At 43.8% G+C, this 15,834-nt stretch overlaps 1 protein-coding gene across 7 annotated transcripts in view; it reads left to right on the top strand.

Annotated features, from left to right (window-relative positions):
* GALNTL5 (polypeptide N-acetylgalactosaminyltransferase like 5) overlaps positions 1-15,834 on the top strand; it is a 48,512-nt gene that overhangs the window by 27,439 nt on the left and 5,239 nt on the right. For all 7 annotated transcript variants that reach the window (XM_032304570.1, XM_032304572.1, XM_032304566.1 and 4 more), the window contains 2 exons: positions 572-821; positions 5,628-5,745. In XM_032304570.1, the coding sequence (XP_032160461.1) occupies positions 572-821; positions 5,628-5,745 (368 nt within the window). The remainder of the gene's footprint in view (positions 1-571; positions 822-5,627; positions 5,746-15,834) is intronic.

The raw sequence follows: 15,834 nt of genomic DNA, 5'->3' as shown, positions 1-15,834 counted from the left end.
ACCAGGTGCAATTTTGATAAGAATTATACTGAATCTATAGATCAGTTTGGAGATGAGACAACATTAAGTCTTCTGATCAACCGTGGAATGTTTCTCATACCTTCCCATGATTTTATCCAAACTCTGCACCTGAATTTTGAGGTCCCTTCCAATTTGAGCCCATGAAGGTAGTTTAACAACATGTATTCTTCATTTTGGCCATGCCGATTTCCCCCATGTTCTCTAAGCAGACGTTCATAAAACTTGAACTCAAGAGCAAAAATACTTAGCATAATTGTTTTTAATTAAAGCCCAACTCAGTTCCACCTGCTTCTTCAGAATCTTCCCCAATCCATTCTCTAACCCACAATTCACCAGCTGCTTCTGAACATCTAGGGCACATCATGGTACATGACATGGTACCAAATAAAGTATGTGTTTCCAGTACCCACCCACCCCCAGTGAATCTGGAAGCACTTAAAAAGCCAAACACAGTAAATGCTTAACAGATACTCCTTGCACCGAACTTTGATTTGGGATGTCAGCTGTCTTAGCCATATGCACTAACACTAACCTGTTCTTCCCTCCTTAGGGGATGTGCTGGTGTTCCTGGATAGCCACTGCGAGGTGAATCGTGTGTGGCTGCAGCCTTTGCTGCATGCCATTGCCAAGGACCCCAGAATGGTGGTGTGTCCTCTGATAGATCCCATCGACCACGAGACCCTAGAGTACAGGCCCTCTCCGGCAGTAAGGGGTGCTTTCAACTGGCATCTAGAATTTAAATGGGATAACGTTTTCTCTTATGAGATGGATGGACCAGAAGGACCCACTAGACCCATCCGGTAGGACATTTCTTCAGGCTATGGGAATATGTTTTGGGACCTAGGGAAAAAATAGAAGATTTCAGAGATGGTTCTTTCAGTTTCTTGGGCTTAATGAGAACTCTTTTGTTGTTTATCTTGTTTCTAAAAGTCTATAATAATAGAATTACGTAGGTTTTTAGTTTCTTTGATTGGAAATGAGAATCTCAGTCCAGTTAAGAACACTGCCATGGACAGTGTCCCTCTGGTTTCAGGTGTCCGTCTTTAGAATGTGGACTTGGTTCTCAGGAGGAAATTGCATGTGGTCAATGAACAAAATTCTAGCACTGTGGATAGCCCAGAAAAGGTAGAAGTCTTGGCTAAATTCATATATAAAACATTTATCTAAGTGCTTTCATCTATAATTTTATAGATATGAATACAATTCTCCTATTATTATTTCCTATTATTATTATTCCTATTATTAGTCTTGGAAAATGTATTTCTAAATGAGAACAATTTGATGTTGTGACTTTAACTTCATCTGTGAGGCTATTTCCGAAGAGACTTCCTCCAGCCCCTCGCCCGCCAACATTTACTGATAACTGATGCCGGGCTCCACCTGTTCCTCTACTACCGACCTCTGTGTTTTACAAATTACGCAAGTAAATTTTCTAACACTGTGGCCTAGAAAATCCTTGATCTTTGTCTCTATTTTAGTTTAACTAGAGCTCTGGGAACTTGTGCAAGTTACTTAACCTCCCTGCACCTTATTTCCTTATGTGGGAGGTCTGGACGTTAATCACACTTCACGGTGTTGTTGTGAGAATGACTTAGTATATATCAAAGCTTAGAACAGTATCTGTCCATGGTAAGTACTACATCAGTGGTCATCATTGTTAGCTATTATTATTCCTAAATCCATGTCCTGGACCTTTCATCTTCTAAATTACTGGATATCTCTCTCTTGGGCCACAGCCCAAGATGTTCCTAGTTTTTCCCTGCTATGCCCCACTCACACCTGCCCACCTACTCACTGGACATCATCAGGATCACCAGTTCTTTGATTTCTGTTTTTTTCCTCTTATGGTTTCTTTCTTCTCTATTTTTAAAGATTTTATTTATTTACTTGAGAGAGAGAGAGAGAGAGAGCACAAGCAGGGGGAGCAGCAGCAGGAGAGGGAGAAGCAGGCTCCTCGTTGGGCAAGGAGCCTGATGTGGGGTCCATCCCAGGACCCTGAGATCATGACCCAAGCTAAAGGCAGATGCTCAACTGAATCGAGCCCCCCAGGTGCCCCAATGATTTCATTCTCCTTCTGTGGCTTTTCTTGCGAGGACCTCCAGCCTGCCGCAGCAACCTTTTGAACCTCCAAGTCTGATCAAGTTCACCTTCTGCTTTCTTTGTTCCTTTAAAAGATGTGAGCCGATGCTTCATGCATGGTTGATCTCCAGCCTCAAGCTGGTCTGCCATATCTTTATGCATTCATTCCCCACCCAGTGGGTGTTCTAAATCTTTATTACTTCCCTTGGTCCCAGTAACTGCCCCTGCCCTGAGCCCGTTACTCCTGGGACACAGCCTGGCCTCCAGATTCAAGGATGAAATAAACACTAAGAACCAGAAGGAGTAACTGGGAGATTATTTAGTACTTTATGCTGGAATCATAGTGGAGTACTATGCAGCCATGAAGCCTGATTACCCCTGCGATCTGCCACTGCCTACTCTGATTCAGTGATTAACCAGCTCCAGGGGACTCAGCCTTTGTGATGACTCTCACAGGACATCTCTCCATCTCTCTGCCTGTCCCCATGGTCTAGGCCCTCACTGTCCTGGGTTTAGCCTCTACACTGTAAGGGACAAGCTGGCCTGGAGGCTCCACTCCCTCATGCCAGTTTCTCTGTGGCTACATTAATTTTCTTAAAACCCTACTTTGCAGATGTCACCAAATTTCTTTGTTTTTAGAGCAATAGAGCACTTCATGCACCTTCCAGTGTATAACTCATTTTTGCTCTGCTCCAACCACCACTTGTTAGCTGTTCAGGACTGCTGTGTACAGCTGTATAGGCTGTGTACTGCACATCTCCAGGAGGCCCTGTTCACAAAGATTATAGGTGGTTGGCATCCCCGGAGTTGTGCAATAAGGTAGCCCTCTGCTGGGCCATTTGCCTCATAGCTTCACTATCTTCATCTGTAAAATGTTGATAATAAAATGCATACCTCTTGAGATTATCGAAGAGATTAAATGGGCCAATGCTTGTAAAGAACATAACCCAATGCTGGGGGGTTGGGGGTAGGAATAAGGTGGTTGGGTGATGGACACTGGGGGAGTGTATGTCCTATGGTGAGTGCTGTGAAATGTGTAAGCCTGATGAGTCACAGACTTGTAACCCTGCGCAAATAATACATTTTACGTTAATAAAAGTAATTTTTAAAAAAGAACATAACCTAAGGGCTGACACAGGGGAAGTGATCAGTATAAACGGTTGCTATTTTACTGTTGCAGACTTCAGAATGAGTGGGGTAGGGAGGGGCAGAGGGAGAGGGAGAGAATCCCGAGCTGATTGCAGGGAGGCTTACACAGGGCTCGATTGCATGACCCTGAGATCATGACCTGAGCTGAAATCAAGAGCTAGGTGCTTAACCGACTAAGCCACCCAGGCACCCCCCAGACTTCAGAATGAAAAGGAGTAAAGATACTTTTCATTTAAACAACATTAAATATGTAAAAATAATGATTTACTCAAAATTTTTTTAAAAAGCATCAATATTTGGAGTTCATCTCAAAATGAACTTGTTTAATTTAAAATGAAGTTACTTTCAGTACGAAGTAGTTGCAGTGTTACATTTACAAAAAAATTAACATAATTTTATAGTATTTCCCTGTATCACATATCAGGTATGCTTTAGGCTCTAAAAATTTCAATAGGAAAACTACTCCTGGTATTTGCTAAGTAGTAACATTTTTGGAATTTGATTACACTATGTGTATAGATATAGTCACACATGCTTTTGAAAATGATTTGACATTATATTAATATACATTAAAATACATTAAAAATCTTATAAATGTTATTCTTCAATGCAATAATTCTACTACTTGAAACACTTCCCTAAGGAGTTAATGAGAAGTAAGTACAGAGACATCTATCACAGTGACATTTATATTAGTTAAAAAAGAAAAACAACATAAATGTTCAATAGCGAAATGGTTAAAAAGTATAATCATACTTTGTAGAATATTACCTAAAGTTTTTTGAAAGCTAATTACTATAAAAGGAAAATTCTCACAATATGCTAAATAAAAAATCAAGCCATTAAAAAACTTAGCATGATACCAGTCATTTATAGAATATATATCATACATGATACATGTGTTATAACGTACAGTTCACCTTGAACAACACAGGAGTTAGACACACTGACCACCCCGTGCAGTCAAAACTCTGAATGTAGCTTTTGATGCCCCAATTCTCTATCGACTAAGAGCCTAGTGTTGACTGAAAGCCTTACTGATACCATGACAGTTGATCCCTCATATGTTGTATGCTCCATGCATTATGCACTGTATATCCTGGGTATATACTGTATATACTGTGAATCCTCCCTTGGACTCCAGATCAATACAATCTCCAGGTCTTCCTTCTAACCACCCCCCACTCCATCTGCTCACTCCCATCTCCTTTGCCGACTCCTCGATTCCTCATCTTCTCTCCAACCTCAGTTCTGGGATCCTCTTCTCCGCCTCCCCACACCCACGAAGTGCTTCTTGCCCATCTTAAGCTGAGGACTCCCAGAGTTCTGTCTCCAGCCCCGGCCGCTTGCCCAGTGCCAGACTCTTCCCTCCAACTGCCTACTGGCATCTCCACTTGAATGCTGATCGACACCTCAAGCATGTCCCCAGCTGAATCTTTCCACCAAAATCTACCCCCACCCCCAGCACCCCCATCTCAGTGCACGGCAACTCTCCCTTCCAGGTACCCAGGCCAAAATGCTGGGGTTGGCCTTCACTCTGCTCCTCCTCCTCCACCACATCCCACTCGTAAGCGAAACTGCTGGTTCCATCTTCAAAATACATCAGGAGTTGGATCACATCTCATTCACCGCTGGAGCCTTATCCACAGTCCCATTCTCTTCCTCCAAGGCTATGGTGACGCTGGGGTCCCTCTTTCCACCCTTGCCCCCGTACGAGCTGGGACCTTGACCTGTTGATTCACTAATTTATCTCTAACCCATCATAGGTGTTTAATACCTACTTTTTAAAAAAGTGAATAAGTAGAGGAACATGTAATCATTTTCAAACTACTTACTTTGGTGTTATTGGGCCCTGCTATTGGTGGACCAAAAAAAGATGCTTTGTAACATTGTGTTTTTCCCAAAAGTAAATGTAACACACTTAACGTACTTGGAAAGGGAGATTTGTAAACTCTAATCTCAATTCAATATTTGTTCCCGGGGCGGGGGGGACTCAAATTCTAAAGATGATGTTCCCTCTCAAGAAGAAGACAACATTTATTTTTTAAAATTTTTTTTAAATTTTTTAAATTTATTTTCAGCATAACAGTATTCATTGTTTTTGCAGCACACCCAGTGCTCCATTTAGAATATCTCACTATACAATTCGTTTGAGAGCTAAGTAAAAGTTACTGCGGGGGTGCCTGGGTGGTGGAGTTGGTTAAGTGTGGTACTCTTGATTTTGCTTAGGTCATGTTCTCCTAAATATATATTAACAATTTTGTATCAGTATTGTGCTCTTTTCTAGTTTTTATGTTACTGCTAATATTCAGTATAATTTTGGCAAAAAAATCCAGAATGACCGAGTCTGTGATTTAATATTGACGTGTCCTCTCTAGGTCGCCTGCAACGGCCGGAGGAGTTTTTGCTATAAACAGGCATTATTTTAACGAGATTGGACAGTACGACAGGGACATGGAACTCTCGGGAGCAGAAAATTTGGAACTTTCACTAAGGGTAATTCAGACTTGGCTTTTTAAATCATTACCTTTGTTCAGAGAGCGCAAACACTGACTTCAGACTTGTGTCCAGTTTTCCTGCCTGCGCATCGGGTACCATTCCCACATCCCATGAAACAAATGACCCATGGGACTCCTCACTGAGTATGACAAGAGTTAGTAAAATACTAGCTTTTATTACCTTATGTTTTGTTATTTCTAATATATGGCATATCACATTAGTGTTTTTATTTATCTGTGGAAGCTCTTCTTTATTACACTGATTGTCTTGGTGGTTGTGGTGTAGTGAAAATAACAGCATTAGGCAGTAGGGGACTTGGGTGCCACTAACTCTGCGGGCTATCTCAGGCCTCAGTTTCCCCATCTGCAAATTAAGAAGACTTGGTAGGGGGTGTCTAGGTTGTCTCTCAACCCTTGAATCCCAGGATACCTGCTACAACATGAGTGGAACTTGAAAACATTACAGTGGGTAAAGGAAGTCAGACACAAAAGCCCACATATTTATATGAATAAGTCCTCTCCTAGGAAATGTGCAAACTAAGTAAATTCATAGAAGCAGAATGTAGATTAGTGGTTGCCAGAAGCTTGAGGAAAGAGAATGAGTGTTGATGGGTGCCAGGGCTATTTCTGGAATTGGTGAGAATATTCCAGAATGAGATAGAAGTGCTGGTTGGACAAGCTCATGAAAATACCCAGAGTCACTGAATCGTACACTGCAAAAGGGTAAATTTCTTGTAGACTGTGAATTACATCTCAAATCTAAAAGTATATTTGACTTTTAAATATTCCCGTGATATTAGATGACTAGTCATTAGGCATCAGAATGGGTCCCAGCTCTGTTGCTAACTTGCTGTAAAATTGTGGAGCAGCCATTAGTTTTTCTAATTCCCTACTTTCTCACCTGGTAAATAGGAACAAATATAAATGCCATTCTCAGAATTTTGTGGAGATTCTTGCATTTTTGTGGGGTTTTAAATTTTTATTTAAATTGCAGAATAGTTAACACAGTGTTTTATAGTTTCTGTTGTACAATATAGGGATTCAGCAATTCCAGACCTCACCTGGTGCTCATCAGAACACGCGCCCTCCTTAATTTCATCACCTGCTTCCCCCACCCCGCATCATCTCCCCTCCGGTGACCACCAGTGTATTCCCTAGAGTTAAGAGTCTGTTTCCTAGTTTTACTCTCTCTCCCTCCCTCTTTCTCTCTCTCTCTCTTTTCCTTTAGTCATTTGTTCTGTTTCTTCAATTGCAAATTTGTGAAGAGTTAATGAAATAATTGGGGTAGAGAAGAAAGTATGAAGTAGATATGCTGGGAGAGAGTCTAAAGAAAATACAAAGGTGCCATTCAGATGTTTATTTTGTGTTTATCATAGGTAAGTTTTGGTTTTTGACTAGATTCTTTTAAAAATATTTTAATTTATTTTTTAAATTTCTTTTCAGTGTTCCAGAATACATTGTTTATGCACCACACCCAGTGCTCCATGCAATCCGTGCCCTCCATAGTACCCACTGCCAGCCTCACTCAACCCCCCACCTCTCTCCCCTCCAGAACCCTCAGATTGTCTCTCAGAGTCCACAGTCTCTCATGGTTTGTCTCCCCTTCCAATTTCCCCCAACTCCCTTCTCCTCTCCATCTCCCCATGTCCTCCGTGTTATTCCTTATGCTCCACAAGTACGTGAAAGCATGTGCTAATTGACTCTCTCTCCTTGACTTATTTCACTCAGCACAATCTCCTCCAGTCCTGTCCATGTTGATACAAACAAAAGTTGGGTATTCGTCCTTTCTGATGGCTGAGTAACATTCCATTGTATACATGGACCACATCTTTTTTTTTTTTATTTCTTTTCAGTGTAACAATACATTGTTTATGCACCACACCCAGTGCTCCATGCAATCCCTGCCCTCCTTAATACCCACCACCAGGCTCACCCCACCTCCCACCCCCTGCCCCTGCAAAACCCTCAGATTATTTCTCAGAGTCCACAGTCTCTCATGGTTCACCTCCCCTTCCAATTTCCCCCAACTCCCTTCTCCTCTCCATCTCCCTATGTCCTCCATGTTATTTCTTATGCTCCAAAATAAGTGAAACCATATGATAATTGACTCTCTCTGCTTGACTTATTTCACTCAGCATAATCTCCTCCAGTCCCGTCCATGTTGCTACAAAAGTTGGGTATTCATCCTTTCTGATGGAGGCATAATACTCCATAGTATATATGGACCACATCTTCCTTATCCATTTTCGTTGAAGGGCATCTTGGTTCTTTCCACAGTTTGGCGACTGTGGCCATTGCTGCTACGAACGTTGGGGTACAGATGGCCCTTCTTTTCACTACATCTGTATCTTTGGGGTAAATACCCAGTAGTGCAATTGCAGGGTCATAGGGAAGCTCTATTTTTGATTTCTTAAGGAATCTCCACTGTTTTCCAAAGTGGCTGCATCAACTTGCATTCCCACCAACGGTGTAAGAGGGCTCCCCTTTCTCCACATCCTCTCCAACACATGTTGTTTCCTGTCTTGGTAATTTTGGCCATTCTAACTGGTGTAAGGTGGTATCTCATTGTGGTTTGGATTTGAATCTCCCTGATGGCTAGTGATAATGAACATTTTTCCATACCATTTGTATGTCTTCTTTGGAGAAGTGTCTGCTCATGTCTTCTGCCCATTTTTTGACATGATTATCTGTTTTGTGTGTGTTGAGTTGAGGAGTTCTTTATAGATCTTGGATATCAGCCCTTTGTCTGTAGTGTCATTTGTGAATATCTTCTCCCATTCCGTGGGTTGCCTGTTTTGTTGACTGTTTCCTTTGCTCTGCAGAAGCTTTTGATCTTGATGAAGTCTCAAAAGTTCATTTTCACTTTTGTTTCCTTTGCCTTTGGAGACACGTCTACAAAGAAGTTGCTGTGGGTTTTTGACTAAATTCCAATAGACTTTTTATCATGGTCACTTTGGAGCGCCTGGCTGGCTCTCTCAAAAGAGCCTGCAACTCTCGATCTCAGGGTTGTGAGTTCGAGCCCCATGTTGGGTGTAGAGGTGTCTTAAATAAATAAAACTTAAAATAAATAATGGTCACTTTGAAGTGTGCATACAAATCTGGGTTGTGAATTCACCATTATTATCCTTAATTTTTTTCTCACTTTTCTCTGCCTGTTTGTTTCTTCCTGGCAGACACAGTCTGGTGCAGAGAAAGCAATTTAATCAATGACTAAGTTCAAATCTTGGTTGAGCTTTAGCTTTCTTGCAGGTAAAATGAAAGAACAGGGTCCTTATTACAATGCAGTAAACAGATACTTTCTGGAAGGTGCTTAATACGCGAGAGCCGTAATGATTCTATGTTGCCCTCTGTTCTTACACTCTGTGGCCGTCCGCAGAGACCAGCCTCTGAATGCACATATTATCTTAGCGGGTATTAAATTGTTTGCTGTATTTGCTTTTTGTGTTTTATTTTTCTGATTTTTTTTTTCTTTGTAGCTGCTGTTATGTTTTGGATTTGGTCTCTCTCTTCCTCCTTTTGGCTTGTTACTTCGTTCACTTGCTCCAAGTTCTCTTAAGCACAGACTTCTTTCATAGTGCTTCAGGTACGTTATTGCAAATATAAAAATATCTGGAACAATATCTTTTTCCTTTTAAGGCCCTGTTTGGCAGTATATGGGAAGTGTGTTGTTTTCATTGCCTCTCCCCGCCCCCATCACGTGTTCCCTTCTGATCCCAGCATTATTTTATAATGTTCATGTCTTTGGTACTTTTCATTGTTTGGCTGATGATTCCTTGTTTTATTGTATGGCTCTCTGTGAATATGGTGTATGGCATATTAGGTCCCCTTTTCAGGACCTAATATCTTAATGAGCACATTCTTGTGTCTCAAGAACATCAATTTAGTGAACAACACATGCATATTTGAAGAGGGAGTGTATTCCTTTTTCTGGTTCTATATTCCCTCCAGATAGCAAATAACAGTTAACGTATCATTCAAATGTATTAATTTTCCTTGCTTCCATTTTCTCAACTACTCCACTTCTAATGGCCCCTTCATATTTTTTAAGTATGTGTGGGTCTCTCTCTTCATAAACATGTAAATTAATAAACAGGAGGCGTACTCTCTTGACACTGGCTGCGGTCTCTAACCAGGATAAGTAACCCTGTGTTTCCGGAGAGAAGATCACAGACACCTGTACATATGTCTTCATTTCTCAGTGCTCATTCCAATAAATTAGCATCCTGGTGGCCTCGGCACCCTGGGACAGCATTCCGGGAACTGTCACCAGTTTAATACTGATGTCCCTAATGGATGGCTTTTGTTCCTCTGTGTCCTGGAGGTCACTGCAACATTTGATGCTGTCAGCCGGTTTTTTCCAGACGTTTTCTTGGAGTTTAGAACATTGCTCCTGGTTCCTCTTCCACAGCTCTGTTCTGTGTCTGCAGGAGTATCTTCTGTGCATCCTAGAAGCGTGGGTGTCCCCAAGACTGGTGCTCTTGTCAGCTGTCCCTTTTTGCCCCATGTGCTCCTCGGGACTCAGGGCTGACCTCAGCTGTCTTGCACGTGTGAAGCCACATTGGTGGTTAATACAGTGTGATATTTCCTTACCCGGTGGGGAAGAATTTCAACTCTGAGCTGACTGAATATCACCCACAGGCAGCCCACCCATCAACTAAAGGGATCGTGTTTGGCAGGGCAGGGGCATGGGACCTGTTGTCACACCTCTGTTCTGATCAGCCTGGGTCCGTGTCGTACCTTACTGAGATATTTCAGGGCACCACCCCTGCATCAACTCCCATGGCTGTCACTAACACCTGGCTGGTGACAGTAACCCAGTCTACCCTTGTTTAGGGTGAAGATGCTGTGAAGAGTTCTCGTTAGGTCCAGTGTAGCCCTCATGTAGGAGCACCTGCTGTGTTGGGCTACGCTATACTTCGGGCATTCAGAAGAAGGCACAGCCCTCATCCGTCCATCCGTCCATCCATCCATCCACCCATCCGTCCATTCACTCACTCACCAATACTGAGAGCCTGTTACGTGCAAAGTGCTGTGCTAGTACTAAATTCAGTGGCGCACAGAGCAAACGCGGCTCTTGAGAGCAGGAAGTCCCACGTGCTGAAGTGGAGAGAGGTGACTAGTTATTTATGTTTGATAGACGCATAGAGACATACAGAGCACCACGAGATCAGATGAAAGGGGAATCCAGCCTGTGTTGGGGGAGCCATGTGTCTTCGGTGGCTTCCCTGCAGAAAGGGCATTTTTAAGTTACGGGGTAAAGGATAAAGATGCATTTCATTTATTGGATGAGGTCTTATGTGTGACACGCGCTGCTCCGGGATCCAACAGGTGTTAACTTATTTAACGTTCCCGACAAGCCTGCGAGCTACATGCGTGATGTCCTTAGAGTGGAGGAGCTGGAGCGCAGAGTGCTGGAGGAACTTGCCTTGATTCGGGGAACTCGTAGGTGTCTGCTCCAGACCTGTGTGTCCTGCTTGGTACTGTCTACTCAAGTTCAGGTCTGGAGACCTCGCCAGCTTGGTTCTATTCTATCTCTAAGTCATTTCTCTCTGGAAGTTTCCAGAGCTCTGAATTTGTCTTAGTTGCCTGCTGAGCTCACTCCGGAGAAGGGATGAGAGCTGCGGCTTCACCCGCAGCCTCAGGAGGCTTCTCCTAACCCAGGCTGCAGATCCACACTTCCATTTCCTGGTGGAAGGCAGGCTGGCCTCCAGCAGCCCCCAACAACCTGAGGCCCCAGATACGGGCAAGGTGCCCTGCTCCAGCCCTGGAGCCCTCCGTATCCTCTGGGCATCACCTGCCTCACTATGGGACAGGACCTCTTAGGTATTGAAGCCAGCTTAGATGCCGCCCAAGGTGGCCACACCTCTTCGGATGCTTCGATTAGAAAGCAAACTGTGTGCTGGCGATAAAGGGCGGATCACATTCTTAGAGTCTGCATAAGGGGGGTGGGTCATGCTCCTTGGAAGCCCCCTGCTCTCTGACCACAGCTTACCATGGTCACCGTTGCTCCAGATTGCCTCCTCTCTTGGGTTTCCCCAAGACCCTCTTTCTCTTCTCCATCCTCTCAGTAACCTTATCCACACTTGAATGACTTGAATGACTACAGGCTGATGACATAGTTCTCGCTCCTTCCCAGGTCTTTCTGTGCCATCATCTTATACATCTAATGGCCTATAGGTGATTGTCCTGTAGGTTGAATATCCCATGGGTATCCTAAACCCAACATTTCGAAAACGGAGCCCTTTCTACCCCCTCGAACCCATGCCTCCTCCCTTGTTCTTTCCCTCTCTGGATGGATGACATGCTGCCCTCCCCCTGCCTGCAACCATCCATCCCGTATCCCCCCAGAGCACCTTCTTGGTCTCCACTCTCCCTTTCATGCGTCTGTTTCTCCCACCGCTATGGCTAGATCTGGGTCTGAGTCATCACTCACCTCCGTCCTCTTTGCTCTTTCCCACCTCCACAGTCCATTTCACAGCTTCGATGTAATCTCTTCAGGAAGGTGTCCTTGACCTTATGACCACCCTCCCTGCATGCCCATGCACACACACACATGCACACGCACGTGCACAAGTCTGGGGTCCCTTCTCCTGTGTGTGCTCATGCATGAGAGCGCATGCTTTATTTTTCTTTTTTTGAGTAGACAGTACCATAACAGCACCTGTTCGAGTGTACCAAGTTCAGGGCAGGCTCTGTGGGCATACAACCTGTGTGGTTGCCTGTGGGGGCACGTTTGGAAGGACCCCACACTTAGTGGAATACTCCACAGTTGCCTTCCTGAAATTTGTTATAACTTTTGAATCAGAGACTCCATTTTTATTTTGTGCTGGACGCCCATCAGTCTGTGTACTGACCAGGCGGTGAGCCCCGCGAGGGCAGGAACACGGTCTGACTTGTTCATACCTGGGTCCCAGAACACCTAGTATGTTTGCCACATAACAAGTGGTTGTGGGGGCGCCTGGGTGGCTCAGTGGGCTAAGCCGCTGCCTTTGGCTCAGGTCATGATCTCAGGGTCCTGGAATCGAGTCCCACATCGGGCTCTCTGTTTGGCAGGGAGCCTGCTTCCTCCTCTCTCTCTGCCTGCCTCTCTGCCTAATTGTGATCTCTCTCTGTCAAATAAATAAATAAAATCTTAAAAAAATAAAAAAGAAATTAAAAAAAAAAAGAAGTGGTTGGGAAGGGCGCCTGGGTGACTCAGAGGGTTAAAGCCTCTGCCTTCGGCTCAGGTCATGATCCCAGGACCCTGGGATCGAGTCCCGCATCGGGCTCTCTGCTCAGCAGGGAGCCTGCTTCCTCCTCTCTCTCTGCCTGACTCTCTGCCTACTTGTGATCTCTGTCAAATAAATAAATAAAATCTTTAAAAAAAAAAAAGAAGTGGTTGGGAAATAGTTATAAATGGTTGTACTGGTTGGAGTCTTGGAAGCCTGATCATGTATAAATGATCAGAATAATTGTTGTGTGTATTCACTGGGGCAACGCACATCAAGCATTTAAAACATCGGCTGATATCGGTTCCTTTCTTTCTACGCGACAGCCATCCCAGAGTCCTCATTTAAAGTGGTATGTGGCTAGCAGCCTCTCCTCACTTTCTGCTGAGAAGTTTCTTGAGACTGGAGAAGGCGGGATAGACTAGAAAATAAATCTGATGGACTGCCTGAATCTGGAAGGCAGCGCCGTAACTGTGAGGCCAATGGAACAGCCTGAGAAAATCCTACCCTGGTTTTTGTCACATGGGGTACCCCTACGTCACCTCATGAAAACAAATACAGATTATAGAAGAAAGAAAATACTTCGTAATGCCCTGATTTCCGCCTACAGACTCAGAAAATAGGCAGCTTTCCAACCCATATGTGCCAGTGGAGAAGGGCCAGTGAGGCTGGGCCATGATGCAAGGAGAGAGGGATAAGGGAAGGCTGGAGAGGGGGCAAGGGCAGGGTGCCCCAGAGCCTTGTGAGGATTTAGGTTGTGTCTTATGCATGGTGGAAAGCTGCAGGTAGGTTTTAGGTAGGACAGTGATGGAGATGAACAAAGTAGGGGATAAGCAGGGAGACCAGGAGCTTCTTGTGATGATCTGGACAAAGGGTGGCCTTGGATGGAACTAGAGCGGTTGTAATGGAGGCAGGAAGACTGGACAGATTCCAGGCATATCTTATGATTAGAGTGGATGGAACTAAGAGACTGAGCAGGTAAGATGGATGTTAAGACAAAGCGGTGTCCCAGACAGGCCATTATCAATCAGCTAATGCCATGATGACGCTATGTTACAAACCAGCTCAACACTGAATCACTTAGACCAATAAGCGTTAGGTTGTTTCTTTCATATGTTCATGGGCTGGCGAGGGGGACTTTGCCTCTGAATTTAGATGGTCTGGGCTTGGCTCTAATCTTTGACTTCAAGTCAATTCATCATTCTATGAGTATTAGAATTCTACTTGTGTAAAAAAAAATTCTATTCATGTTCTACTAGTATTACTATTCTACTAGTATTTGGAGGTACTAGATTATTAGTGGTGACTAGTAGCAACCCAGCATATTCTTCTCATTTGGATGGGCAAGGCTGCAAAAGTCAAGCCAGACCACAAAGCATATTTAAAGCTTCAGCATGCATCATGTCTACTCCCATTGTGTTGGCCAAGGCAACAGAGGGACAAGCCCAAAGTCAGGATGTCCAAGAAATAAACTTTGCCCCAAAGTGAGGGACGGGAGAGTGAACTAATATTTGCTGAATGATATTTCCATCTATCACACCAAGTTTCTGGAATAAACAACCAAGTGGATGGAGGTCTGTTTTACTTAATGAGTAAAACTGAAGTTAAGAGAAAAAATGTCCCCTCATGTATCAGTTAGCTTTTGCTGTATAACGAACTGTCACGAAACACAGTGGCTTAAAACAGCAGTTCTAATTTCTCATAATTCACTGTGTTTCCAAAGTGGCTTTTCCAGTCAGAGACAGGATGGCTGGTTTCTACTGAGATCGCCTATACATCTGTGTTCATCCAGAGGCTCAGCTGGGGCTGATGAGTCTATGATGACATCATTTACATGTCTGGACATTGGCCCAGTGATCGCTGTGGCAGTGGAGATGACTTGCCATTTGTGTCTTACATCAGTCAGGCTAGCTCAGGCTCATTTCCAGTGAGATGGTCACAAGGTTCCGAAGAGTAGCAAATGAAGTCCCATGCAGCAAACACTTCAAGCATCTGTTTGTGTCACATTTGTTAAGGTCGCATTGGCCAAAGCAAATCATGTGGCCAAGGCCAGACTTAAGAGGTGGAGAAATAAGCTTTACCTCTTGATGGAATGAGGGACAATGTTACGTTGCACAGAAATGTGCATAGAGGAATGAAGAGGTGTGGCCATTCTGGCAACCTACCACACTTCACTACAGCAGAGATGCACGCTGATTTATAAACAGAAACTCTAAGCATTTTATAAGCATCAAATTATATAATGTTCATAGCAATCCCATGAGGTGGGTACTTACTCTCACTCTGCAGTTGAGGAAACAGGCATAAGTAGGTTGAGTAACTGCAGTAACTTGCCTTCATTCATACAGCTGATGGAGGGCTCGAGCTATACTGAGCGGCCCAGAGTCTGTGTTCTTACCCACTGTGTTAGCTTAACTCTCAGTGGGGTGCCAGAGCTGTTACTACTACTACTACTACTAATAATAATAATAATAATAACAGTAGAAACGGAGCTGGATGGACAACTTCCAGCAGAACTTCTGAGGAAGCAAGCGGACCACTGTCTACACGGACAGTGAGCCCAGTAAAATGTATGTCCAGACAGATCATGTCCCTCTAGAGAATGAATCAAGAGTAAGAGAACAAATACATGAGCCCTAGGAAGATTAAGCTAAATTGCTGTAGCTTCCTTCAATTTGATTTTTTAAAAATATTTTATTTATTTATTTGACAGAGAGAGAGAGATCACAAGTCAGCAGAACTGCAGGCAGTGGGAGAGGGAGAAGCAGGCTCCCCGCTGAGCAGGGAACCCGATGCAGGACTCGATCCCAGGAACCTGGGATCGTGACCTGAGGTGAAGGCAGCTGCTTAGCCGACTGAGCCAGCCAGGTACCCACAAT

The sequence above is a fragment of the Mustela erminea genome, chromosome 11 (genome assembly GCF_009829155.1).
Source record: "Mustela erminea isolate mMusErm1 chromosome 11, mMusErm1.Pri, whole genome shotgun sequence".
In the NCBI taxonomy this organism is placed as follows: domain Eukaryota; kingdom Metazoa; phylum Chordata; class Mammalia; order Carnivora; family Mustelidae; genus Mustela; species Mustela erminea.
Note: the sequence above shows the minus strand (reverse complement) of the source record. Positions and strands in the feature narration are given on the sequence as shown.